The sequence below is a fragment of the Pipistrellus hanaki genome, assembly GCF_964339955.1.
Source record: "Pipistrellus hanaki genome assembly, chromosome: 14".
NCBI lineage: Eukaryota > Metazoa > Chordata > Mammalia > Chiroptera > Vespertilionidae > Pipistrellus > Pipistrellus hanaki.
The window spans coordinates 3,262,518-3,287,526 of NC_140516.1; the positions used below are offsets into that span (position 1 = coordinate 3,262,518).

At 39.4% G+C, this 25,009-nt stretch overlaps 1 protein-coding gene across 6 annotated transcripts in view; it reads left to right on the plus strand.

Annotated features, from left to right (window-relative positions):
* The window catches only part of MAPK8 (mitogen-activated protein kinase 8), a 98,049-nt gene that overhangs the window by 20,973 nt on the left and 52,067 nt on the right, over window positions 1-25,009 (plus strand). For 5 of the 6 annotated variants that reach the window (XM_084904183.1, XM_084904181.1, XM_084904182.1 and 2 more), the window contains exon 2: window positions 24,158-24,327. In XM_084904183.1, the coding sequence (XP_084760309.1) occupies window positions 24,206-24,327 (122 nt within the window). In that variant the 5' untranslated portion in view covers window positions 24,158-24,205. Of the gene's footprint in view, window positions 1-5,409; window positions 5,482-24,157; window positions 24,328-25,009 lie in introns of all 6 variants that reach the window. The other variant, XM_084904180.1, reaches the window with a different exon arrangement.

Consider the following 25,009-nt stretch of genomic DNA (forward strand, 5'->3'; position numbering starts at 1 on the left):
AGAGTTTTATAGTTTTAGCCCTTACATTTAGGTCTGTGATTCATTTTGACTTCATTTTTTTGTGTGTATGATGTGGGAAAGAGATTTGACATCATTCTTTTGCATCTGGATATTCAATTGTCCTAGCACTAAATAATGTGCTTTATTATCAAACCATCTTGTCATTCTCGTTTTTTAAAGAAATAGGTGTTGCTCTTTTTTTCTGAACTCTCTGTTTTAACCCATTAATCTATACATTTGTGCTTATGCCACTCATCCTTTTTTCCCCTAGAAATTTCTTTATTTGCTCTTTTATTCTTTTTAATTAAATCTTTATTGTTGAGAGTACTGCAGATGTCCCCCCCTTTTTCTTCCCATTGCCCCCTTATACCCAGTTTCTGTCCTGCTCCAGACCTTCACCACTCTATTGTCTATATCCATAGGTAATGCATATATGTATAAAAGATCTTTGGTTAATTTCTTCCCGCTCCCCTTTCTGCCTTCCGCTCTGAGATTGGTAGGTCTCTTCCCATGTTTCCATACCTCTGATTCTATTTTATTCACCAATTTATTTTGTTCATTGGATTTCTTGTTGGTTTATTTTGATTTATAGATTCAATTGTTGATAGATAAGTATTTGTTGCCATTTTAATGTTAATTTTTTCCTTCTTCCTTGTTTTCCTCCTCCTCCTCCTCCTTCTCCTCTTCCTCCTCCTCCTCCTTCTTTTTCTCTTCTTCTCTTTTTAAAGATTACCCTTCAGCATTTCATATAATACTGGTTTGATGATCATGAACTCCTTTAGCTTTTTCTTATCTGTAAAGCTCTTTGTCTGACCTTCAATCCTAAATGATAGCTTGCTGGGTAGAGTAATTTTGGTTGTAGGTCCTTGCTATTCATCACTTTGAATATTTCTTGCCACTCGCTTTTGGCCTGCAAAGTTTCTATTGTGGAATCAGCTGATAGTCGTCCTATGGATAACAGTTTTTCTCTTGCTGCTTTTAGGTTACTCTCTTTGTCTTTAACTCTTGGCATTTTAATTATGATGTGGGCCTCTTTGGGTTTCTCTAGTTTGAAACTCTCTGTGCTTCCTGGATTTGTAAATCTATTGTATTTCTTTCACCAGGTAGGGGAAGTTTTCTGCCATTTTTTCAAATAGATTTTCAATATCTTGCTCTTTCTCTTCTCCTCTGGCATCTCCATCATGTGAGTGTTGTTATGCTTGTTGTCCCAGAGGCTCTGTACACTATCTTCATATTGTTTTATTCTTTTTAGTTTTTTTTGCTCTTCTGATTGGGTGTTTTTGCTTCTTCATATTCCAAATCATTGATTTGATTATTGGAATCCTATACTCTGTTGTCAGATCCTTGTAATTTATTATTTATTTCAGTTAGTGTATGTTTAATTTCTGACTGGTCCTTTTTCATGTCTTTGAAATTCTAAGAATCTTGAAAGTCCCACTAAATCCCTTGAAGCTCTCATTAAGATCCTTAAGTAACTGTTGTTCTGAACTCTTTATCTAGTAGTTTGCTTTCTTCTATTTCTTTCATTTGTGACATGTCCTTTGTCCCCTCATTTTGGCAGCTTCCCTGTGCTTGTTTCTATGTATTAGGTAGAGTTGCTATGTATCTGAATTTAGTAGAGTGGCCTTGTGTAGTAGGTGTCCTTAGAGGTCAGTGGTTCAGCCTCCTCAGTCACTTGAGCTGGGCAATCTAAGTGCACCCCTGTGTGGGCTCTGTGCACAGTCTTGTCGTTGAGTCTTGATTGCTGTTGGTATCACTGGTAAGAATTGACCTCCAAGCCAAGTGGCTGTGAGGACAAGTTGTGACTGTAATGGAAAATCTGTGCAGGAGACACCCTATGGAGCAGGAATTGTTTCAGTGGGGCTTTGCTGCTCATTGAATATGCCCCTTGAGTGTGTTGCTTGTGAATTTTTACCAGTAGCTTTGTAATCTGATATGGTCTGAAGCTGGGGTCTCCTGGGAGATGCAAAGTCAGGCATGGCCTGGGGACACGGACAGGAGTTACAGAAAGATCTGTAGATGGCTGCTTCTTGTATTGGGCTTGGAAGTGCCTGGGTGAGGCCCAGCTTTGAAGGAAGGCAGGCTGGTGCTAGGCCAGGTCTTGGGCCTTTTGCTGATGCCAGCTGCTGCTTGTTTGAGAAATTATAGCAAAGTCTGAAACCTAAGCCAGGACATGGCACTGCAAACAACTTGGGTGAGGCTGTGATTGGATGGGGCATGGTCTCAGGGAATCACTAAGGTAGACAGTGTGGGCCACACTGATGGAAACTCAGATATGGCTCTGCGATGGGGGAGGTTCCAGCACAGAAACAATGACCCTTGTAAGCACCCCAGTCTGGGAGAAAGCCTCTTCCTGAGTTCCTGCGCTGATGCCAGACAGTCTAGTTTAGGGGTGTCGAACTCAATCAGAGAAGGGGCCAAAATCTAAAATCCAGCCTAAATCGCGGGCTGAATGGTTTACTGAACAGTCATAAACTGACAATGTCATAAACTGACAGCAGAGTGCAGTGATGACAGCGCGGTGCGGGCCACATTGCAAGGCCTGGCGGGCTGGATTTGGCCCGCGGGCCTTGTGTTTGACACATGTGGTCTAGTTCCTCCTTGTGTGTCCCTGAATGCCCTCCTCCCAAGCCACTGCCCCAGCACTGGAGCTCAGAGGGAGCTGGGACCATGTAAGTTCATATGCTAGCCTCTTTAAAAGGAACTCCTGGGTCTTTTAGTAGCCACCATGTCACTAAGCCACAGTCCCTGCTTTTTTATAGCCTGAAGTTATGGGGACTTCTCTTTTTACAATAGCTCAGGAAGCCCTGGACTGGGAGTCTGGGGCTGGGATCTCTTGCTTCTCAAGAAGGGCCTCTGCAGTGGAGATGTCCTCCCAATTAAAAAAAAAAAAAAAAAAAAGCCATATGTGGGTGTCGGACCAGCCCATTCCTGCCTCTGCTCCTCCTATCAGTCTCAGTGTGCTTTCTTCTTTACTTGTTTGGTTGTAGGACTTCCATTCAGCCAGATTTCAGGCTGTTCCGAATGATGGTTGTTCTGTATTTTAGTTATAATTTTGATGTGGTTGTGAGAGGTATTGAGTACCAGTGTTTACCTATGCCACCATTTTGGTTCCATCTTGAACAAATTCTTATTTAGCTGTCACTCATCCTGTCTTGATTACTGAAGCAAAGAATTGATTTTTAAAAATTGTGTTTCATTTAAATTGTGTACTTATGTAGTAGAGTACAAACAAAGGTTTGTATATAATGGGTTGTGATGTAAAATGCTTGAAGACTTCTGATTTGAGTTAAGGTGACTCCCTGCAACATGGTTCACTGTCCTGTGGTGATTTAATGATGTGTGTTCCCTCTTGGGAAATAATACTGATAGGCAGATTAGAGAACCTGCTTGTGGGTGTACTGAATTCCTTGCAGATTGGATTTTTCTTAGTTTAGTAGGTGAAGTGTTATTTTTGGAAGTGTATATACCTAAGGGGAGTAAGGAGGGTTTAGAACAACTTTAGAAATTCCTAAAGAACCAATCAAAGATTAAGAATTAGGAAATTAAGTATGATTTGAAATTTTGAAATTAGCAGAGCTTTGTACTGGGACAGTCTTTAATGACTCTCAAACATTTTTTAAAAATATATTAAACATTTTTGTATTGAATCTCATTCTCTTGATCCTCTGTGTTTTCCTACAGGTTTTTGTGTCACTTTATTTTTTTTTATTATGTTGTATTGGTCTTGTATACTGTATATTTTTATTAAGGTATTTATTATGAAAAATTATAGAGGTAACTTAAGGTTTAAGAATATCAACTCCTTCTAAAAAGGAATTTTGTTTACTGTTGGAAGGAGGCTAGCTAGTGACACTTGCAATCTCGGATTATCTTAATCTAGTCAGAGACAAAGATGTTTCAAAGCTGGGTCCAGGGTCTGCAAAGACTGGCCTTTTTTATGTTTTATTTACCCTTGGGGATATAACTCTTTGGAGTGCCAACATAAAACCACGGTGTTATCAGCAACCCACCCATTTCCCTATTACCATACTTTTTTGGGGCCTTACTCTCGGTATTTAAAACCCAATCGCCTCATCCCAACCACCCTAGCCTTATAGATCTGTGAAAAGTTCAACTCAACTTCTTAGCCACTTTTATGAATCTGACAAATGCCCCCTGGAAAAAAAGGTCCCAGATGCCTCCCTAACCTTGAAGGATTTTCTTGCTCTCCCAAGATATTAGCCTCCATTTTTTCTTATTGCCTTGTTAGCACTCTGTTGCCTTCAAAGAAATGTTTTGTTTGTTTCTAATTTGCCTGGGTGAAGGGATGTATGTCTTTCTCATTGCTCTCAGAGAGTTGCTCCTAATTACCTAATTCACCTTTATAAGGGGAAGGAATTTGTTAGCTTAATGAAGGCATATCTCATTAGATTCCCTATTTGAAATTCTCATGTATGTGGTTTCTGTTTATTTTCAGGGTGAAATTTTGGTGCCACTATCTTTATATAGCATTATATATTTATTTAATATACATTATAGCAATTATTAGAGAAGGGAAAATATTATAGGATTAGGAATTGAAATGAAGAAACAAATGGCAGAGTAAGAAATATTTTTGCAGTTTGGGAGAGACAGAAATAAAGTAACATTCTCAAGTCTATCAGAAGTGAGGAAGGTCAGTCACACATAAAAGGGGCTGATATATTTATAAGGCTGCAGGATCCTAGATCTTGTAAAGGAGACAACGAGAAATATACACTCAGTTATCTATATATATAAAAGCTTAAACAACCTAATGACATGCACTGACCACCAGGGGGCAGATGCTCAACTCAGGAGCTGCCCCCTGGTGGTCAGTGCGTTCCCACAGAGGGAATGCTGCTCAGCTGACCAGCTCATCCTGTTGGACCACCAGCCCAGCAGTAGCCACTCACTCCCTCAGTCCTACTAGTCCAATCTTCGGAGAACAGGCCAGGCATTGACCGACTGGCATTGCTGGCATGATCCTGACAGTACCACTGGCCTCCTGGAAGTCATCCTTGGGCACTGTAACCACTCCCCCTCCCTAGACGCTCTGCAAGGAAGAAATGATATAAAAGCAGCTGCCAGGTGGCTCCCAACAACCACCACAAACATCAGTGGTCCCCCCCTCCCTTTGTTATGGGTGCCAGACGCAGAGCTCACGGCTGGTGAGCGCCACTGTGGCAGCACGAGCCTCTAACGATCAGGACTGACTGGGCACAATCCCGAGGCAGGTGCAGCAGGGCCGGGATGAGCAGGAACTCTCTGGCAGGCAGGAATGGCAGGCAGCGTTGGACTGCCGGTTTTGGTCCAATCCCTGCAGGCCATGCCACGGGACCCCACCTGTTCATGAATCTGTGCACTGGGCCTCTAGTGTTGAATAATTGTTTGAAATTTGTTCCACAGAGCTCTGGCCAAGCATCTTCCCCTGTACCAAAAGGTTGCAGGCTTGATCCCCAGTCCAGGCACATATGAGAGGTAACCAATCTCTCTCCCGCTCTCCTGTTCTCCCTCTCTCTAAAATCAATAAAAAGCATAACCTCAGGTGAAGACAAAAAACATTTGCAAATGAAAAAGGTTTTGTTTCTTCTTTCACAATCTGTATACCTTTTATTTTTTCTTGTCACTTCCATTATGATATAGGAGTGGTGAGAGGATTATTGTTTAAATTCTTGTCTTGTTCCTGAACTTAGAAGGAAAGTATGAACTTTCTTACCATTAGGATAATGTTAAGTGTACAGTTTGGGGTTGCCATTTTGTTTTGGTAGTTGTTCTTTATCAAATTGAGGAAGTTCCCTTCTAATAAGAGTTTTTATAATGAATGGCTTTTAGATTTTGTCAAATGCTTTTTCTTCTTCAATTGATATCACAATGTAATGCTTGTTACATTAATAGACTTTAGAACCAGCATTGCATACCTGATATATATCCCTCTTGGTTGTGGTATAGAATTACTTTTACACATTGTTGTATTTGACTGCTAATATTTTTTGAAGATTTTTGCATCTATGTTTATAATAGACTAGAGGCCCGGTGCATGAAATTTGTGTGCGGGGGGGGGGGGGGGGGGGAGGGTTGGGGGGGGGGGAGACACTCTCAGCTCGCCCTGCACCCTCTCTAATCTGGGACTCCTCAGGAAATGCCCAACTGCCTTTCACAGTCTCGGACTGTTAGCTCCTAACTGCTCACCTGCCTGCCTGCCTGCCTGATTGCCCCTAACCACCTCTGCCTTGCCCCGCACCCAGGACCCAGGATTCCCTCCTCTGGCCAGTCACAGGCATCCAGGACCTGGGCTTCTCTCCCTCTGGATGAGTAAGAATCCTAGATATTGTAAAGAAGACAACTAGAAGTATACACTCACTATACTCTCTCCCTCTGGCCGGCCACAGGCACCCAGTACCCAGTCTGGCTTCGCCCAGGCTGACTGCAGCCACAGGGGACTGTGGGCAGGTGACTTCACCTGAGCCACAGCCGCAGGCACCTGGGACCATGGGGCAGGCAGCTTGTCCCTCTTCCGGGCCACAGGTGCAGCCGCTGGCACTTGGGACCACAGGCCAGGCAGCTTGTCCATCTCCCGGGCTGCAGCCTCAGCCGCTGGTGCCCGGGACCATGGGCCGGTCGGCTTGTCCCTCTCCTGGGCTGCAGCCCATGCATTGATCTTTTGAAAAGGCTGGTTCAGTGAGGTCTGCAGATCATCATAATGTTATAGTACATTAAACCACTGTTGCTCTAGTGTATCATGAGCACTCACTGCGCCATTACCAAAACCCCATCTGTGTCAAGTATTCAAGAATCAAAATGTATACCATTAATGATTTTGGGAAAAAGTCGTTATCTTTAGCCAGACTGAACAGTTCAAAAAGAGAGAAGCTACAAATTATCTGTATCTCAAGTGAAGAGGAACATCACAACAGACTCTGCAGCCTAAGGGATTATCATAAACAAGTATACATAATAGTTGAACAACTTAGATGAAATGGACAGTTTCTTTTTAAACGTATATGCTACCCAGACTGACACAGTGAGAAAGCTGCATGTTGATTAGGGTAATGAGAAATTGAGTTGTAAAGAAAATGTCCCCAAGGCTCTGGCCTCACAAGGAACACTAATTGGATGGCCCACTGCTGGCCAAGCTGCACTTCTCCATTCCTGGTGTCTACATTCTTGAAATAGACTGAAGGTTGCAAACAGATTTTATCTTTCTGGGTTATTATAGTTATCAAAATTTACCTGCTTAGAAATTAAAATTAAACACTTTGAAAGGTATCAGCTTATTTACAAAATAAAAAATCAATTACAAGTACATAAATAACTTTTTAATGGAAAACAACTATTTTCAAAAAGAGAAAATAATATAACCTGTTGTGATACCACAGGTGTCTGAGCCTCTGGAAAACTACATTGGAGAGTGCATTGGAAAGGTGAATGATATGCCTTTCTGAACTGACTTTTTGTCTTTAGTATTTCAGAGTTGTCATTTCCTTGTCTCTGACGTGCACAGTTTCAGAGAAGTCTGGTCATTTTTACCCTGTATCTGGATGAATTCTGGGAATTGTGCATCTCATACCTCCTTGCAGTTGTCCTTTGCTTCAGCCTTGTGGAGTTGTGCCTCGTGCATATATATATGGAAGTTAGTTTTCATCACAGCCGTAAGAGGACCCCATGCTCCTGTCTGAAGCTCTTTCTCCCAGGATCTTTCTTTTCCCAACTCTGCCCTCAGAATTCCAGTCGCCTTCATCTTCCTCATCTGGCTCTTCCTTAACTCAGTGAAGTGCTTATGCTCTGTGCAGTGGAGCTCTTTCTGAACAGTGGTCTGGAAAGGGCCCCAGTCAGAATGGCCAGACAGTAATAGGGCTTATCTAATTTCTCTCCCTTTTTTAGGAGTTGAGACCTAATCTCGGTTGTCCAGTGTCTGATAACAGTATCTTATTTTCTGCTCTTTCTAATCACTGAAATAGGATAAATCTAATCCCACTTATCCACCATACAGAACAGAAGTCAGCTTTATCTGTTTTTATTTTTAGAGTTGCTTTAAGAACTATTGTTTTAGAAACACTGAATCCTATTTAGAATATAATGTATAATATGGACAATGAAATTAACAAATATTTGCTAACTGTTGTGGATCTGGGTTAAGACATACTAATAGCTTTGGTAATTAAATGTAATAAATAAAGGAAGTGTCCTTCCAGGACATTCATTCTTGAAGTTATAGATTTCATTTTTTATTTGTTCAAGTGGCATATATTATTTGGTGCCTCCTGTAGGTCAGGCACGAGGCTTAGGCTTTCAGGATACAGAATGAATAAAACAAGCATTTCCTGCCTGCTAGGAGAGTTTCTAGTCTAGTAGAGAAGAGCATTAATTATAAAAATAAGTCAACAATTAGAATCTGATAAATACAGTGGAAAAGAGCATGGAGTCATGAAAATGTATAAGGTCAAGAAGTTTAGACTGTAGAGTCCGGCAGAGTTCCCCTTGGGAGTTGTCAGCTAAGCTGAAACTTGAGATTTGAAGGATGAACAGGAGCTTAGGAATAAGGAGAAGAAGTAGGATGAGTAGAACATGTGCAGAGCTGAGAGAAGCATATGCAGTAGCTATCAGGAGAGGGTCTTGCATGTTCCAAGGACCTGAGAGAAGGCTAGTGTTGGAGAGCGTGCCATTTGCTGAGAGAAGGAACTCTGGAAGGCAACCAGGTACGTATTTTGCAGATATTGAATTGGAGGTGCCTTTGGAATATACATATGATGTAGGAGAGATCAGAGTTGAAAATACTCATTTTGATTTTTGTTGAGGTGGTAATTGCTGTGGATGAAATTAGCCAGAGCAAAAGAACATAGAAAAAGATGTTCCCCTTTTTAGTGTCCAAGTAGAAAGGATGAGGAATCTTTAAAGAAGCCAAAGAAGAACTGGTTTGAACAAACCGATTCAATTTATTATTAAAGAAGCTACAGAGAATTAGCTTCCTATAATTGCTTTAACAAATTACCACAAATGTAGTGGCTTGACCCCACAGAAATGGAGAAGTCAGAAGTCTGAAAGCAGCAGTACTGGGGGTTGAAATCCAGGTGCGGCAGTGCCGTGCTCTTCCCATGCCTCTTTCAGCTTGCGGTGGTTGTCAACATTCCTTGATCTATGGCCACACCACTCCATCCAGTCCTGTCTGTGTGGTCACATTGCCTTCTCTTTTCTGTGTTTAATCGCCCTCTGCCTGATAAGGACATTAGTGATAGCATTTAGGACCCACCTGGATAATCTCAAGATCCTTAATCATCCTGCCAAAGCTTTGCTCTAGCTGTTTTTATCTTTACAACATTTCTAACACCAAATATGTGGGGTTTTCCCCCCCTCATAACAACCAGTTCTCCAGCTCTGGATACTACCTGGGTATCCTACAATTTAATTTTGTGTATACTCCAGAGGTTAGATCTCAGTCCCACAAGATTACCCCCACTTCTGATGCCAGTTGCAAGTCTGGGCCACTAGTACTTCTGGCCAAATGGCTATTCCCCACAACCTCTCCCCTCAGGTTTGATAATACTGGAAATAGCTCACAAACCTCAGAAAGCACCTAATATACTACTAGTGGCCCGGTGCACAGATTCGTGCACATTGAAAGGGAATTAATTAGAAGAAATATTTTAATATAGCTATTCACCCTTTCTCTGTAATAGAAGTGTCAACCAATTTCACAATAGACAATGACAGCTGAATAACATGAGCTTTAAAGGAGCAAGTTTTTGTGTATATGTCTTATATGGGTTTGGGAAGGATGGTAGCATTGGAGAGTAAGCAAGATACCTATGCCACCATATGAGAGAGCAGCATGTGAAGTGAAAAGATGGTTTAACTCAAAACGAATAAGCAAAGCAAATACTGAGAAAAATGATTGAGGCTGCAGGGGAAATTTGGAGCTGCAGTTCTAATAGCTCCAGAGAAAGGTTTAGGAGGTTGAGGAGGAGTGAAGACCTTGGTCAAGGTCAGAGATGTAGAATGCCATGAGTTAGTGGTGGGCATTTTTTTAAGTAAATGAGGAATGAGAGCCATGATTAATTTTGTCTCATTCTTTTCTTTGTAATGGATGGTGGGTCCAGTTCCCAAAATAATTGACTAACTTGACCTGAAGTGAAAGCTTCAGGTGGTGGCAGTTTTACCTGCCTGAGGAGGCAAAGGCTGCAGTTTTCAGAGGTTTCCTTCCTACTGTTTTCATGAAAAGGCAGTAGGAAGCCAGAAGGGAAGGAGGCAGAGAAAAGAAGGCGGTGCCATACCTAAACACCCGTGGAAATGTGTGTGGTCAAGTTATCAGTTACAAACCTGGATGATTGGCTGGGTGGATTTGTAGTATTTTGAGTACTAAGTGGGTTACCCGTTGAGCATAGCACATCTGTGTTGTTCTCCCATTCTCTCCCAGTTAGCCATGGTATATTTAAGGAATGCAAATTAAATGGTAAATAGAGCAACATAAGAGTAAAGCAAGTTCACATGATATGGGTTCCTCAGTGACAACAGATAAATTAGAGATAACTACATTTTGTCACCTTTGAAAATTATTATAAGTAAAATATGATTCAGATAAAGCTTGGAAAGTTTCCAGGGGTCTTCAAACTACGGCCCGCGGGCCACATGCAGCTCCCAGGGGAGTCTGATCCGGCCCGCCAGGTTTTTTGGGCAGTGAGCGCAGCCAAGGTGTTACAGTGGGAATTAGTAGTTCATATAGTCTGGCCCTCCAGCTCTCTGAGGGACCGTGATCTGGCCCCCACTTTAAAAAGTTTGAGGACCCCTGGTAGGCTAACAGATTTGCTTCTCTATATACATTTTTAGAGCACAGATTTTGTGAGCTAGTTTTGAGCTTACAGATTTTGTCTTTATTCCTAAAGAGGCACGCCCTGTTTAAAATCATTGCCAAATTGACCATCTGCTGTTGTTTCAAAACTAGTTACTAGTTTTTTATTATATACTTAACCAAACTGTTCATTCCTGATTTAGTGAGTTTCACATCAGTGTAGATAAACTTGTCAGAAACTGATTGAATATCTGTTGGCAGCCCTTGTCAGCATACATTTCTAAACTGACAGGCTTGGTAGCTAGGTTCTCATTGTTGATATATTCTCTAGCTTCACAGAGCTGTTAGATTTATCTTCATGATTAATTTAAATTCAAAATATATTTATTAAATATCTGTTATAGACAAGGCAATGTGCTAACTACTTTGAGAAACTTAAAAAAAAAAGTAATAAAAACTTGTTTGTCCTCCAAATGCCTACATGAGAAGATAGCATGTATGTAAATATGCCAAAATCTTGTAGTAGTAATTGCTGAGACAAGTGAAGTTAAAAATGCTGTAGAAGTTAAAGAATTCCTAGCCAGGTTGTGACATAATCCTGCATGTCTCCTTTTCCTCTCTGTCTTCTTTTCCTCAGAAAGAATCTAGGTAGATACTTTATAAGAGAAAATAATCTAAAACATAGTGATTCAGAAAAGTTAAAACAAATTCATGAATGTTTACAAAAAAGTAAGAATGATATCAGATATAGTAGAATTCAAGGCATAAAACAGTAAACAGAACAGAAAGGGTCTTTTTAAATGGATAAATCATAGTGGGAGACTTTAACATACTTATCTCTGAGAGTAAGTATGCAGGGAATAAATAAGACAATAACATTAGAAACCTAGATAAACTTATCAGAAACTTCCAGTTCATGGCTGAGTCAGTGTTTCCATTAAATCCCCTCTTTTTTTTTTTTTTTTTTTAAATATATATTTTTTATTGATTTCAGAGAAGGGAGAGAGAGAGAAAGAAACATCAACGATGAGAGGGAACCATTGATTGGCTGCCCCCTACATGCCCCCTACTAGGGGGTTGAGCCTGCAACCCAGGCATGTTCCCTGACTGAATTGAACCATGATCTCCTGGTTAATTGGTCGATGCTTAACCACTGAGCCAACGCCAGCTGGGCTGAACTCCTCTAATTCCTTATGGTTAACTCTCTCTCAACTACTGTATGCTGTCTCAGATTGGCTTGTAAATTAGCCAGTATACGAGCCTTGGGTTCTTTGTTGGTTTCTGGTAGAAAGCCAATCCTAAATATTTTGTGAAGTAAAACAACTGAGTATTTGGAGAGTTATTGGAAGGCATGTGAGTGAAATGAATTAGAAACATTTAGTTGCGTTCAAGATCATATTTTTTTAAACACACAACCCTCCACACTTCCAACACACACAGCACTCACACTCACACTCTCCCTCCCTGCCAAGCCTAACTCTGAAGAAAATATAAAAGTAAACTTAAAAGTGATGGCGATATAGATTTCTGCTTCCAGAAAAATGGGATAGATGTACTTTTCTCTAGTCTTCCTGCAAAGTACAGCAAAACCCCCTCAACATTATGTATAAAACAAATGTAAGACTCTAAAAAGTGGAGAGGAGAAGGCACCTAAAGACTCAAATAACATGATGTCAGAAATCTTGGATTTTCTTACTGCTTCATATATGGATGTGGAGAAGCTGACAACCCAGAAATGTTGGGTGCAGACAAAAGCCCCAAGAAAAGTCTATGTCCTCTAGCCAACGACAGGAGGAAAGATAGCTTAATGAGACAGAAAGCTTTTAAACAGTAACCACTCCACTGTTGCAAAATACACAGAAATAATCATCCTGATTAGCAAAGCCAAATGAGGTTCTAGACTTCACCCTCCTCAGGTGTCATAGGTATCCCTGGAGGTGATGTGGGGAGCAGTGAAGATACACTGCTCCCAGCCAGCATGCTGTTAGTGAGGATGCTGAGCTCTCACCTTCACTCGGTTTAATGAGTTCTGCTTTCCCTTCCCCCTCACCTATGGTCAGTAAAAACCTAATGAGGCTGTGACCTTCTTACCGACCAGAGCAGTGTCAGAGGAAGCCTACTCTAACCGATTATTTAAATAGGTCCCAGTCTCATAACCTCATACCTTAAGTATCCAGGTTTCATTTGAAAATACCTTTTATCAAGAGCCAGAAATGTATCAACTCAAATTAGATAAAAACAATGCATGCCAAAACTAAGATAATACAGGTGTTAGAATAAACTGACAAGGATTTTAAAATAGCCATCAAGAAAATGTTTCAATATTAGACATATGTTGTAGCAATATCTTAACTAATATAGCTCCTAGGATAATGGAAACTAAGGAGAAAATAAACAAATGGGACTACATCAAAATAAAAAGCTTTGCACAGCAAAAGAAGCCACCAGCAAAACAACAAGAAAGCCCCGCTCTATGGGAGAACATATTTGCCAATGTTATATCTGATAAGGGTTTAATCTCCAAAATCTATAGGGAACGCATACAACTTAACAAATGGAAGATAAACAGTGCAGTCAAAAAATGGACAAAGAACCTAGGTAACACTTTTTGAAAGAGGACATACAGAAGGCCAAGAGACTTAGAAAACATGTTCAAAGTTACTAATTATCCAAGAGATGCAATCAAAATGACAATGAGGTAGTATTTCACATGTCAGAATGGCTATAATCAATAAACAACAGGTGCAGGCAAGGATGTGGAGAAAAAAGAACCCTCATAGCACTGCTGGTGGGAATGCAGACTGGTGCAGCCACAGTGGAAAACAGTATGGAGTTTCCTCAAAAAATTAAAAATGGAATTCCCATTTGACCCAGTAATACCACTTAAAGGAATATATCCCAAGAAACCAGAAACACCAGTCAGAAAGGAAATATGCACCCCTATGTTCATATCAGCACAATTTACAATAGCTAAGATTTGGAAACAGTCTACGTGCCCATCAGCAGATGAGTGGATTAAAAAATAGTGGCACATTTACACAGTGGAATACTATACTGCTATAAAAAAAGAAGGAACTTTTACCATTTACAACAGCATGGATGGAACTGGAGAGCATTATGCTAAGCGAAATAAGCCAGTCAGAGAAAGATAAATATCACATGACCTCACTCATATGTGGGATATAATGATCAACATAAATTTATGAACAAAATTATTGTAGATCCCAAAACAAGGTGGCACTGAACAGACCTTCCCACCTCAGAGAGAAGGCAGGGAGGGAGGGTCAGAGATCATCTAAAGGACTTGTATGCATGCATATAAGCATAACCAATGGTCACAGTAAGGGAGTGAGGGCATGTGCTAGGGGGTGGGAGCTGCCAGGGAAAAGTCAATGGGGGGTAGGGGGAGAAAAAGACTTGAATAATACTTTAAACAATAAAGAATTTTAATTAAAAAATGTTTGAACAAGCAATTACATACTTGAAAAAAATGAAAAAATAAAAATTTCTCAACAAAGTTAGTTTAGCAATCTGAATGAAATGCACCAATTGCTTAGAAAGCAGAAGCTACCACAACTCACACAGTCTGATATAAATCACTTGCATAGCCCTGTAATCATTAAAGAAACTGCATTTGTAATTTTAAAATGAAAGACCTAGATCAGGGGTCCTCAAACTTTTTAAAGTGGGGGCCAGATCACGGTCCCTCAGAGAGCTGGAGGGCCGGACTATATGAACTACTAATTCCTACTGTAACACCTTGGCTGCGCTCACTGCCCAAAAAACCTAGCAGGCAGGATCAGACTCCCCTGGGGGCTGCATGTGGCCTGCGGGCCGTAGTTTGAAGACCCCTGACCTAGATGGTTTCACTGGTGCGTCCTACCAAATTTTGAAGAATCCACAAGATTTCTACACAATCTCTGCCAGGAAATACAAGATGAAGGAGCCCTTCCTAATGTATGTTATGAAACCTGCTGCTAAGGCCAGACAAAGTGGGAAAAAGAAAACTACAGTCCAGCATCATTCATAAATATAGATAAGAAAATTTCTTAACAAAATATAAGTGATTGTAACTCAACAACGTATAAAAAATTATGCTGTTTTCAAGTGGACTTTACTCCAGGGATGAGTCACATTTGAAAATAATTCAGTATTATTGCCCATATTAACAGGACAATGAAGAAAAATCACCATTATGTCAGTTGCTGCAGAAAAAGCATTTGACCAAATTGAGTACTTATGACTAAATCTCTATGAAAGCTAGGAATAGAGAACTTCAACGTGATAAGGAACATGTACAGAAAACATACAGTTAGCATTATACTTGGTGAAAGAATGAATACTTTCCTCCTGTGACTGGGAGCAAGGTGGCAAGGATGTTCATTCTCATCACTATTATTCTCACAGTGTTAGAAATTCCAGCCAACACAGCAGTCTTGGGGGGAAGGCATTCAGTTTGGAATGGGAGAAATAAAGCTGTACTGTTAGCATATGACATGATCATATGTGTAGAAAATTCCAGGTAATCTGCAAACGAACAAAAAATAGGAACTAATAAGTGAGCTTAGCAAAATCACCTGATACAAATCCAACATGCAAAAATTATTATTTTTTTTTCCTGTGTGGGATGGTTGATCTTGAGCCTGCAGGGAACAAGCTGGCTCCAGACTTCTCCAATTTCACATTTCTTTGCCTCCAATTACAAAAATTAATTTATACTCTAGCAATGAACATGTGGAAATGGAAATTAAAAATATAATACCAGCCGAAACCGGTTTGGCTCAATGGATAGAGCGTCGGCCTGGGGACTGAAAGGTCCCGGGTTCGATTCTGGTCAAGGGCATGTACCTTGGTTGCAGGCACATCCCCAGTAGGGGGTGTGCAAGAGGCAGCTGAGGATCACAGGAACTCACCTTGGTAAAATAAAAGGAAATCCTCACTTAGCTTTGTTACAGTGAAACAGCATAGAATTATCTAGAGGGGGGAGAGAATCACCTTTCATGGTGTCACACCCAGAAGACATTGGAACTTAACACATTGTGGGCAGATCATAAGCATTCTTGTGTATTCATATTATACAGTGTTTTACATAAATGTTAAAGGCAGCCCTTAAAATTAAATACCTATTGCATTTTGAAATTTTTTATTACATGTTTTTACAAGCTAATATATTTTTAATGTATGATACTTTGTAAAATTTTTTTTTTTTTGTACTTGTTCAATAGAAGCTATCTGGCCACTGGATACAACTAGCAATAAAACTACTGGGTTGCAGTGGGGTAGGTAAAAAGAAAACAATTTAAATTCTACACCTAAGAAAGGGGAAATTCAGACACTTCAAGCAAACAAAAAACTGTGTTTGAAAAGGAAATTTCTTCACCAAAGGAAATTTTGAAGGATGTGCTCTAGGAAGAAGGAAAGGGATTCTCAGATGAAAAGCCTGAAATGTAAGAAAGAGTGGAAAGCACAAAAAGTATCGAATAGTAAATAGATCAGTAAATCTAAACAGTGATTTATATAAATCAGTGATCATATCTTAGGGGTATATATAATTGACTTTTAAAGAGGAAGGGGGGAGGGAGAGAGAGAGAGAGAGAGGGAAACATCAATGTGAGTGATACATCAATGTGAGTGATACATCAATTAGTTGCCGCCTACATAGCCCCTACCAGGATCCCCACTCAGGCATGTGACCTTGACCTGGAATTGAACCCGAAACCTTTTAGTACTCTGGACAATGCCCAACCAACTGAGCCACATCAGCCAGGGCTCATGGGCTTTTTTTTTTTTAAGTAGAATTAATATATGTATATGACATTAATAGCATAACTCAAAGAGGGATGAATGGCTTTAGTATTCTCAGGTATTTGGTGAGGAGAATAAAGATAACTTTTCAGAGTATAAATTAAACAGCATATATGTTATAATAAAGACTAGCAACTATAAAGAAATAGAAAGAGTAACTTCTTAAATAGTGTAAACCATGATGTAAGGAAAAGTATGAAATCCAAAAGAAAAACAAACAAAAGCAGTCCACAGAATGTGTACAAATAATAAAAAGGTGGACATAAATCCAAATATATCATTAGTAATACATTAAATATAAAAAGAACTAAGCCATTAATCTTGAGTGTTAGACTTGCTTTTTATGTCAGAACTAAAGGCTAGGTGCATGAATTGGTGCACGGGTGTGGTCCCTCAGGGTGACCTGTGGGGTGGCCAGGCACTGCCCCCTCACCTGCTCCACCATCCTGCCTGCAGGGTGATCAATCAGGGCGGGGCCCCCTGCCACTGCTGCTGGTTGGCGATCGGGTCCCCACTCACACCCACCTTCCTGCCACGGTCCTGCTTTTGTCAGGGTCCTTTGGGGCCTGCAGTGTCTCTACTGCCGTCAGTGCCTCGTTGATGACACCCGCCATGTTCCGCTCCACCCCTGGTGGTCAGCACACATCATAGCTAGCGGTAGAACTCCCAGTCAAAGGGATAATTTGCATATTATGTTTTTATTATATAGAATACTATTCCATTATATGTATGTACCTCATTTTTTTTTAATTCATTTATCAACAATTGGACATTTGGGTTATTTCCATCTTTTGTTGCTATTAACATTCATGTACAGTACCTATTTTGGGTATAAGCCCAGGTCTGAAATTGATGGGTTATATGTTAATTCTGTGGTTAACTTATTAATCACAAACCCATCAAATGTTTTTCACAGCAGTTTCACAATTTTACATTCTTAACAATATGCAAGGATTCTAATTTTTCCACATCCTCACCAATGCTTGTGGTCTTTCTTATAGAGTCATCCAAGTGGATCTGAAGTGGTGTATCATGGCTTTGATTTGCACTTGCCTGATAGCTAATGATGTTGATTATCTTTTCTTGTGCTGTTTGTATATCTTAGGAGAAATATTTCTCCCCGTTTTTAAGTTAGGTTCTTTTTGTTGGTGAATTGTAAGAGTTTTACATATTCTGAATCCTATACTTTGTCAGATATATGAGTTGCAGATACTTTCTTCTATTCTGTGGGCTGTCCTTACCTTCTTAATAATGTCCTTTGATGTAGAAAGAGTTTTTAATTTTAGTGAAGTTCAAGTCATCCACTTCGTTGTTATTGTTGTTTGTGCTTTTGGTAGCATATCTAAAAAGACATTGCCAAATATAGATTCAAGATTTATTCCTCTCTTTTAAGTGTTTTGACTTTTGTTTTTTGACCCATTTTGAGTTAATTTTTTAGTATGGTGTAGTTAAGGTTTCAGTAAAAAAATTTTTTCCATGTGGATATCTTCTTACACAGCACCAGTCATTGGAGGAACCATTTTTACTCATTTAATTATTTGGTACTCTTGTTGAAAATCAATTGATCATTGATGTATTGGTTTATTTCTGACTTGGCTCTATATACCAGTACCATAGTGTTTGATTACTGTAATTTTATAGTAAGTGTTAAAATCAGAAAGTGTGATACCTGTAATTTTTTTTTTTTGTATTTTAAAAATTATTAAATTTGAGAATGAAGTGGTCTTGCCACTAATTTATTCCAAGACCAGAATTTTATGGATGAGGAAAATATGCCTCCAAAATTTAAATGAAATTGACCAAAACTACACTGTGTAAGTACTTTGTGGCTTCTGAAATTTTTAAATTTCACATTCTGACCTTCAGAAGCCACACTGTTGATAAGAGTATTTCAAGAGTTTAAATCCTTCTGCTGCCTTCTCCCAGGGCCTGCTGCTCTGCTGGACAGTGAGATGGCAGTGGGAGGGACAACATCCTAAGTGAGCTCGGGTTGTCACAGTCCTAACTGATGGGACTCCTCAGTCAGATAGGAGGCATCATCATTTTCTCATTTGCTCCTAAGAAATTCACTTTATTTTCAGTTCTCCTCTTCTGCTTTCTATCAGAGGCTGCCTCCCTTTTTTTTTTTTTTTTTTTTTTTTTTTTTTTTTACTGCCGCTAGCCCTTCCTCAGACCTTTGTAGTAGGTATGAAATCTTATTTCCTGTAATGTCTTACAAACTTACATGTTTGGCACAGTATTAGTGTGATGGTTGTGAAAAACTTATGGTTAAAAAAATATAAGGAGAGTTTGCCTTTAGTGTTTATCTTTTGTTGTCCATAAAATTCTTAATTCCATCCAAATTTGTCACCATCTATCCTTCATCTTTCCCCAATACCCACTTCTTAATTCTCTGTCTTTTATAGGTTGCAATTTACAATTCCCAAAACACACACCTTACTTGTTTTCATAGAGGAGACAATATGACATTTTCCTTACAGAATTAAAGTTTTTTCTCGTATCCACTAGATGGCTCAAGTGCACCACTTTGACAGCCCACGTTGCTGTTTGCCTGCTCTGCCTGGGTTTCTGCTTTCTGAATACTGTGTGCTTCTCAGGTGGCTGGATGAGCTAGCTCTCCCTGAACCAGCTCCTCAGTTCCATACACGTGAGGGCAGGTGTCCCTGCATTTTGTGATTATTTACAAATTAAAATCAGCTAAAGTATTCTTCATATAAAAGCAAAGACATTGTTTTACAATGCTGAGAATATTGTGTTTTTTTTACTTTCAAGAGTAATCTGTATATAGATCCCCTCAAACTGGGCATATAGTTAGTAAATCATTTTTTTCTTCCCGACTCATAGTCATTTTGAGTAATTTTGCAAAATATGGTAGCACTTTGGGAGTTTTTATGACACTCGAGGGCTGTTTGCTTCATCTCGGTAGTATTTATTGAGTAATATTTATTGAGTGTTCATGTGTTTGGCACTGTATTAGGAAGGGGGAGGAGATACCAGATGAATAAACAGGACATACTGCAATAATATTTTTCCTTGAGTGATGGGTAAACTGAACTGGCTTATGGAGGTCATGTTGTAATCAGTCATGTGTTCAGGAGAATCTTACCTCTTTTTCACATTGTCTTTGTTGATACTTAGTGAAAATAAGTTTTAAAAACTGTTGTTTAGAAATATTTTGTGCTCATCGTTAGTTGTTTTGACTTCGTATGTAGAAGGGAAGGGGGACTGAGATTGGTTGAAGGCTCATTTTGTGCCAGTTTCTCACTTAATATAGTTGTTCATTCCCACAAGATCTTAGAAGACAAATACAAAGTTCTCCATTTTATAGATGAAGAAACTGAAGGATCAAATGTGTTGAGTAAGTATTGCATGATTAAACAACTAGTAAGTGGAGGGCAGAATGTAGGGCTTGCTCAGACCTGCTTCAAAGCTCCTTTTTCTCTAGCCCACGGCATCTCCTGGGATGATGTGTCTGTGCTTCCGTAGAGGGAATCTGGTCTCTTTGGGATATCAAGGGTTGCTTTGTTCTTTTGACCAAGAGAAAAACCGTAATTTCCTGTAGTGTCAGAACCGTTTTTAATAATGATTTTAACTGGTTGAATACTTCATATCCTAAAGGCAGAAAACTCCAAATAGTGATTGTCTATGATAATTGCTTTTTAAAAGACCTTTGATATAAAGAAGTGTTTTGGCAAACTAGAGCAATCAGTCATTTTAACTCTTTAACATATACCCTTATATAATAAAAGGGGAATATGCAAATAGGTCGAATGGCAGAACAACTGAACAACCAATCAAAGCATAATATGCTAATGATACACTAAAGTGCTCAACCACTTGCTATGACATGCACTGACCACCAAGGGGCAGATGCTTTGGTAGGTTAGCTTGCTGCTGGGGTCCAGCCTATCAGGACTGAGTGAGATGAGCCGGATACACCCTGAAGCTCTCCCTCGATCCCTCTCCAGCCTGATCATGCACTGGTGGGGTCCCTCAGCCTGGCCTGTGCCTTCTCACAATCCAGGACCCCTTGGGGGATGTTGGAGAGCTGGTTTCAACCTGATCCCGCAGGCCACTCGCCTTGGGAGGGCGACAGATGCAGGGCTCATGGCTGGTGAGCACTGCTGTGGCAGCACAAGCCTCTCCCAGTTGGGACTGAAAGGGAGCATCAGGTGGGAGCTGTAGGCGGCATTGGACTGCGGGTTTCAGCCTGATCCCTACAGGCCACCCAGATGGACCTTACCCTTGCACAAATTCATGCACCAGGCCTCTAGTCTATATATATAAAAGGTTAAATGACCGAACAACAGAATGACCAGTTATAGGAGCTGAACCTTCCAGGAGCTGTACCCTGGTGGTCAGTTCGCTCTCACAGCCAACCTTCCATGGTCCCTTCCCCGAGCCAGCCAAACCTCCCACTGTCTCCTCCTCGCTGGCCCATCAGCCCCAGTTGGGGCAGCCGGCCAACCTCCAGCAGTCCCAATCGCCCTGATTGCCAGCCAGGCTGAGGGACCCCACCTCTGCACAAATTGGTTCATCGGGCCTCTAGTCTTAGAATAATAACCTTCAACTTGTGTAAAAATTGATTTATCCAGAGAAACTGCACCTAACATTAATTATTCAGTAATTGTGTCTGTATATGTATTTGTAAATGTATATAGTCAGTACACATAGTAATATCTATGAATTACTTCCATCAGTTTGAAAATATAGTATATGATTTAAAGAAAAGAGGCATGTTAACTGATATAAAATATATGCAGATATTAATAGTATGGACTAGATAACAGCTTCTTTTCATAAAGTCCTTGTATTTTTTTGTTTAAGGATCTGGTAGCTAAAGTGTAAAAGAGGAAATGTGGTCATTATCTATGTTTCTTAAATAGAAATAAACTATTTAAAAACTTATTAAAAGGGGTAGTTAATTTCTCCATGGCACTGGTATTACTTTCTTGGCTCTGTAGTCTTTTTTCCTTTTTCATTGTGTTGGTGGGTACAGTCCTTCAAAGTTTTCAAACTTGATGTTGTACCTTCCCAACTATTGAAACAAATAATTAGTACTGACTTGATCCCATTGCTGTCATTTTAATTACAATGTCATCTTTCCATGACCATGAGTAAATTTATTCCTCTCACATCACCTTATAAGTTATTTTATCTCCACAATATACTAACATTTGAAAAACATAACTTTGATTACTTCTTTACAAAAATGTCTTAGCCAGGTTCTGACTTTCTAACATGGAGTGCACTCTTGTTTAATTTTCTTCATGCTTCAGGGGTATCATAATCATTGGTTGTTTCTCGGTGTGCCTAACACTGTAGTTGGGACATTTGTCCTTGTGCTGTGTGGTTCCAGCGTATATTTGAGGTGGCCTTTCTCTGTGTCATTTGTTGCATTAAGTCATATGATATTAATCCATGGGTTTTCCCCCCTTCAAACTACTCACTCTGCTATAGTTTAAAATTGGTTAGAAACCCCTTGAGAAACAAATAAATACACTTAAGGGAGTTAGTACTATTGACATTCATGAATTAAAAAGTCCAAACTGGAGAGGAGGCTTATTTACTTCTGCCAGTTGGCATAATGGATACCCATGTTATGGTTAAATTGTCTTCTCGGTGATTTCATGAGCTTTTCTGTATGGAGGTTATTAAACTTTTCCAGAAATTCATACTCTTGGGGCGGGGGAGCACAGGAGTTGAGGTGAGGGGACAGAGGATTAGAGGAGAAGCACTTAATATCTTCTATGGACTTAGCAGGGGAAAATACTTTTAGTCTCTGGCCCTCATTGCTGCTCCTGTGTTGGTAGTGAGAACAGAGATTTGTATAGTCTTAGCACAGGTCTTCTTCAGTGAAGGTGACTGAAGGTAAGCTAGAGCTTAAAACGGAAGCTGCTCCTGGGTGATGGGTTCTGGTTTTGTAGCTGGACAACTAAGCCTTTTTACTACTCTTCAACTCAGGTTTGCCACATCTAGGTACCACAATCAAATGGCAGTTCTGTCTTCCATCCCGCCGAGTTTTCAGATTCTGAAACATGGGATAATTTACTCTGAAATGTGGTGTGTGGTTTTTTTTCCTGTTCGGAGCAGACACATTTAATTACAGAAAGCTCTTTGTCATGGAAACATTTTCTTCTAATACCTACCTAGCACTTTTTAAAAATTCTGATCGTAATTACAGTGCCAGCAAGATAAACTGTGGCAATTATATGTAGAATTAACTAATATAGATAAAATTCCCTGGGAATTTGGGACACTTCTCATTTACTATTCAAAATTTGTAGTTTTAGGAAGTATCTCTGGTGGTGGTGAATGTGATCAACATTTTCTTCTCTTGTGAGCCTGAGAATCTTATTACTAAAAGACTTGGCAAAAGTTATTATTAGAAAACATCATTCCCGAAGAAGAAAGATTAAATGATCAATTTTTTGGATAGCGTAAGAGTTAACCAAAGGTACTTGTCCTTAGAGCTATGTAGGTATTCCTTACATAAGAACTCATTAAAAACTTGTAGGAATTTACAAGTAGGACTTTTTCTTAGCTTTAAAATGAAAATATCTTCTGAGTACCTTGGAAAGCTGGTTCCACAACCATCAAATCTCACAGAACTGCACAGTGCTATCCATCAGGCATGGTGTCAGATTCCTCGCATCACCTTTCAACATCTCGTGGAGTCAATGTCAAGAAGAATCATGGCAGTATTGAAGGCAAAAGGTGGTCCAACAAAGTACTGATGGGGTGGGCATAATAATCTGGCCACTCAGTGTATACTAAATGCTTCTCTCTCATATTTTCTCATTTAAAAAATAATGTTATATATTCTTATTTTTCTATCTCTTTCAACCATTCTTTCAACCATTACAACTTCGTATGTGTCACCACCGGATGTTGAGGGGACAGGCTCTTGCAGTGACAGCACCGTGCTGCTCTGTGTTAGGGTGAGACGTGCTAACCAGCTTCCTAGCATGGGCATCTGTCATCCTCCCAGGTGACACTAAATGAGATTGTGAATTATTTTCGAATGAAAGTTTCTCTATTTCTCACAAAAATTAAGGTTTCAGTACTCTATAATCACGTAAAAAGGACTGGTTTCAGCCGTAACTGGTTTGGCTTAGTGGATAGAGCGTCAGGCTTCAGACTGAAGGGTCCCAGGTTTGATTCTGGTCAAGAACACATACCTGAGTTGCGGGCCTGGTTCCCAGTAGGTGACATTCAGGAGGCAGCCAGTCAATGATTTTCTCTCATCATTGATGTTTCTATCTCTCTTTCCCTCTCCTTTCCTCTCCAAAATCAATAAAGATATATTAAAAAAAAAAAAAAGGACTAGTTTCAAATTAGTAAAAATTTTGTTTTGTTTTTTCAGTTGTCATTTTCTTAAGTATAGCTATGCTAAACAGGCTCTGTGATATATTTTTCTTCCTAAATGTTTACTTTAAAGAAGCAGCCCTTTTAACATGATCTATTGATAGCATTTTATGTTACCCTTAGTGAATGAGTAAGAACTTGAATTTTAAGATTGCATGAACTCATTTCGTTAACAATATATTTTGTTCCATTTTGCAGCTTCTTGGTGAATTTTGGATGAAGCCATTAAATTAATTGCTTGCCATCATGAGCAGAAGTAAGCGTGACAGCAATTTTTATAGTGTAGAGATTGGAGATTCTACATTCACAGTCCTGAAACGATATCAGAATTTAAAACCTATAGGCTCAGGAGCTCAAGGAATAGTATGGTAAGTTTTTACTTCCAAAAATTAGGCAAAGAATCATTAACTGCTATTACTTTCTCTTCTCATAATATAGATACCTTGGTGTAAATATTTAATTTGCCTCAAAAAATTTAATTGAAACTATAAAATTTAAATTAAGGCTATGATGCAATAAGTTGTTTTGTTCAGGGATTAATGTTATTTTTCATTCATAAAATATAACCATAAGTCAGCACTGCCATCTTCAAGGATAAATTATGATTAAATGCTTGGTTATAAGCCATGTAGAGATATTTGTAACAGGGGAGGATAAGTGGGTGCTGGTTGTTTTCGTGTGTACATCTGTTCCTAGAGTTAATTGTTTAATAAGAATCTTCACGTAATCATCACTTTCACTCTATAATGAAACTGGAAGTTCAGAAATCTTATTTTACACTGGGGAATGAAGTCAGCTATATCATCTAACTGTGTTTCAAAACTCTTTATGTATTTTTAAAATTTAATTTACAAGCTAATTTCTACAAAAGGCCTAGACTTTATATATCAGCATCATTACTTATAAGCTAAGACAGTCCTACTCATGATTTAGATCACTAAGTTAGCACATAACTAGTGTTTGAGGAAATTTTTAAGCCTCACTCAAGCAGTTATATTTTTATTACCTCTTCTTGAACCAGATTTGTTTTAGATTCTATTAAAAAATCAT